The 4035-nt window shown below is 37.5% G+C and overlaps 1 protein-coding gene across 1 annotated transcript; it reads left to right on the top strand.

The window, feature by feature from the left end:
- Window positions 1–2251: 2251 nt before the first annotated feature.
- On the top strand, window positions 2252–2982 carry LOC111475088. The gene is made up of 2 exons (XM_023119788.1): window positions 2252–2431; window positions 2641–2982. Exons 1-2 carry the CDS (start codon window positions 2252–2254, stop codon window positions 2980–2982), a joined length of 522 nt encoding a protein of 173 aa, XP_022975556.1.
- Window positions 2983–4035: the final 1053 nt, after the last annotated feature.

Consider the following 4035-nt stretch of genomic DNA (forward strand, 5'->3'; position numbering starts at 1 on the left):
ATTAAGTGTCAATCATTATACGAATTCTAGTAAATCTTCAATTATTACAATTGTTTAGCTCTGAGTTAGAAATTAAGTGTCAATCATTATACGAATTCTAGTAAATCTCACTAATATAAGATTAAATTTATATCAGTAGTCAAATGAATAGATTAAAAATAGAATGACCAAGAAAATTTGTGAACAGTAAACATAAGGAAAGATTTGGAAACAGGGATTCACTATAAATTTGTTATACATGAGAACAAAATTAAAAGGCAACATAGTAAATACAGATATAAAAAACAGTAAGCCTTAGAAATTAAAAACCACAAACTAAATATAGAGAGAAAGATAAATACATATGGGAGTAAAGCACAGAATAATTTGAAATAACTCTATCTATTTTTTTTATACTACAAGAACCATGGAAAATAAATTTTTTTAATAAAAATATAATTATAGAAAATCATTTCAAGACTTTTAACAATGTAACCGTGTAAATTAGAGAAATAATTTTATAGAATTCAAACTTGAAACTGATGTCATGGGCTCACATAGGTTGACTTGAATTTCAAAGGACAGAATCTAACTTTCATTAAATATATATTCGGGACAACAACTTAAGCTAACCAGGTAAGTGGTCTTACTATCGGCATGGTTATACTTGATGTTGACACGTGCCTGTGGTTCTGCACGTGTCATATATACTGATATGTGTGAATTATCTGTGAATCAGTATGCTTATATTATGTTTATGTTATGTTATAATATGTGAATTGTATGATACTAATTGTGGTACGATGTGTTTAAGGATATGTTTGAGATTGGATACAAGAAGGATGCACAAAACAAAATGTAACGATAGGAGTAAGATACGTTCATGAAACGTTAAGGTTAAGTTACATACCGGAGTGCTATGGATAGGAGAGATTGATGAAAGAATATGGTTAGGATATGGGTAGACAGGGATAAGTTTGTGATAGATTGATAGAACGATAGCATTAGGGTAAGTTCCTGTGATGATATGACTAAGGTACGTTCACGTAACGATATGACTGTGATAGGTATAAGAACGTTTAGGCTACGATAAGTTAGGAACGATATGACCACGAAGTGTTTACGATATGACATGTTTATGAACAATATATTGTGATGTGAGGTGTTATGTTTAGATTTTTTTGTGTGACCACGAAGGTAATTGTTGAATGAATTGCACGTTATGAAATGACATGTTAAAAGCATGGAGTGTTATGTTATGTTTTCTAAATTGTATATATACAATATGTTATGAATGACATGCTATCACGATAAATGAAATGAAATGTAACCCCGTTAGGATTATGTATGATGCGTAAAGTTAAGAATGCGAAATGACATGTTAAGCATGGAAGATGATAGCAGGGTTATATTCATTAATGACAAAACTAGAAATGTTGGGGGCCTCATGCATTATGTGTGCTCATGCATTTAGGGGAATACCCCTATTCAATCACGAGGGTACAGACGCGTACATCCAATGGCAAGACAATGATTGTTATGTTTTACATACCGTTGTCGTGACGGTTACTAGTTCTAACGAGTGTTCGACCTAAGGAGCTTCCAGAGTATGCTCGCCCAAGGCAAGTGGCTCAGTGGTGTGTGAACCGACTAGTGAGCCCATACTCGCATGTATGGGTTGTGTGTAGAATATAGCCCAAATTACCCGTTAGTACAGTACCGTTAAAATAGATTAAAAGAATAGGTCCCGTCATTGCATTCACATGTTCTTGCATGGATATTAACCTTAAATTAAAACTCTCATAACATTTAATCTTTTGCATGGATATTAACCTTAAATTACCTTCCCAAAGAGGATTAAGAGCTTGTTCAACACAAGTTTTTTTTGGTATATAATGAACCAAAACCCTAGTGGAAATGGGCAAAAGTGAGTATGGATTTCATATCAGGATTGCCTAAGACTCGACGAGGTTTTAATGTGATCTGGGTCATTGTTGATAGACTCACAAAAACAGCTCACTTTATCCCGGGTAAAAGCACATTTCGAGTGGATCGATGGGCTCAGTTATACGTTCGAGAAATAGTTCGTTTGCATGGCGTGCCTACTTCCATTGTGTCTGATCGCGATGCTAGGTTTACCTCTCAGTTTTGGAATGGTTTACTGAAAGCCTTAGGCACCTAACTTCGTTTCATTACGACCTTCCATCCTCAGACAGATGGACAAACAAAGAGGTTGAATCAAGTATTAGAGGACATGCTCAGGGCGTGTATAATGGATTTCGCTGGTTGTTCGGATGAACACCTACCCCTCATGGAGTTTGCCTATAACAACAATTATCAAGCAACGATTCAGATGGTCCTGTTTGAGGCCTTGTATGGGAGGAGGTTCTGGACACCAGTGTTTTGGGAAGAGGTTGGAACCCAACAACTTATGGGACCGAAATTGGTTCAGGTCACAAACGCGGCAGTCCAGAAAATCAGATCAAGGATACTTACTGCACAAAGTTGACAAAAGAGTTACGTCGACACTCGAAGAAAGGACATCGAGTTTGCGGTGGGCTAACATGTTTTCCTAAAGGTAGCACCCATGAGAAAGTGTTAAGATTCGAGAAAAAGGGTAAACTTAGCCCTAGGTTCGTAGGTCCCTTCGAAATCCTTAAGAGGATTGGTGCTGTAGCGTACAGGTTGGTGTTGCCACCCACTGTTGCCACTGTGCATAACGTATTTCATGTATCCATGTTGAGAAAGTACACGCCAGACCCCACGCACATCATTGAGGACGAAGCACTTCGGCTTCGTGAGGATCTATCTTACGAAGAGGCCCCAATCAAAATTATATCTCGAGATGTCAAGCGATTGCGAAACAAGGAGATTCCCCTTGTCAAAGTCTTGTGGGGTAATCATCTGGATAGTGAGGCTACCTGGGAGCGGGATGATGATGTTAGGAAGTCTTGCCTTAAACTCTTTCAGGAACAACCAACTTTCGGAGACAAAAGTTCTTAAGGAGGGGAGAATTTGTAACACCCTAAGCCTAACAGGTACAATTAGCTCTATCCTTGTGATTAGCACCTTTTTAACCATTGTGAGTTTCTAGATTTTATTGTAGAACTTAGAGTGTTATTTTCAAATCGGTGCAGAAGAAAGAAATGCTCGTGATGCATCAAGTAACTTAAAAAAAAAATTAAAAAATGGTAATGTAATTGAAATTTTAATCAAAGTCAACGGGGAAAAAGGTAATTTTGCCCCATACATATAACTTTGAGGGGGTCTCGTTAGACCTGGAAGAAGGGAAAAGAAAAAGAAAAGAATAAAAAAAAATAATAAAAAATAGAAAGAGAAAGAAATGAATAGTTAGGGTTTTTAAGAAGAGGAAGAAGAGGGAGAAGAGGGAGAAGAGGGAGAAACGCCCTAAAACCGAATTGAAGCACCCTCAATCTTAGGTCTCCTACTAGAGCTACTCAGAGTATCAAGAGGAGTGGTCTGAGCGTTGGATGATTCGTTTCCAGCAAGAAACGGGCAAGAATGCGAGGTGAGTCCGCGATCTCTCTTGTTTCAAGATTTCACCATAAATCGGAGAGTTTTAGATGATTTAAACCTTAATAATCTAGTTGCAATACTTTAGGTGAGGAGTCTTGTAAGTTTTTAGAGGAAAACAAAATCGAGAATCCGTCCTACTTCGGTAAGAAACTGAATTTTTCTTAGTTTTCGACTTCATTTATTAAGTATTGTGAGTATCAAAAAATACAATAAAAATATATCTGGATAGGCGAACTTGAGATCTTAAATTCTTATGAAGGAATCAATTTAATTCGAGTTACAGTTTGGAAGATAGAAAAATCCAAAATAAATAGGTTGATATAGAATTTGACCAGAATCTTGAAATTGGATGAACTCAGGCAATTGGCGACGAACACGGGGTCGCCGGAATGTGAGGACACGTATCAAGCAACTGGTGCAGAGACACTTCTGGTGCCTCCGCTGACACGCGTCAGACTATTGACCCAAAAACTCGTCCCGCGCTCTGTGAAGCAACCCGACGACCTGCGGTCCAACCCG

Source organism: Cucurbita maxima, unplaced genomic scaffold, assembly GCF_002738345.1.
Source record: "Cucurbita maxima cultivar Rimu unplaced genomic scaffold, Cmax_1.0 Cma_Scf00953, whole genome shotgun sequence".
NCBI lineage: Eukaryota > Viridiplantae > Streptophyta > Magnoliopsida > Cucurbitales > Cucurbitaceae > Cucurbita > Cucurbita maxima.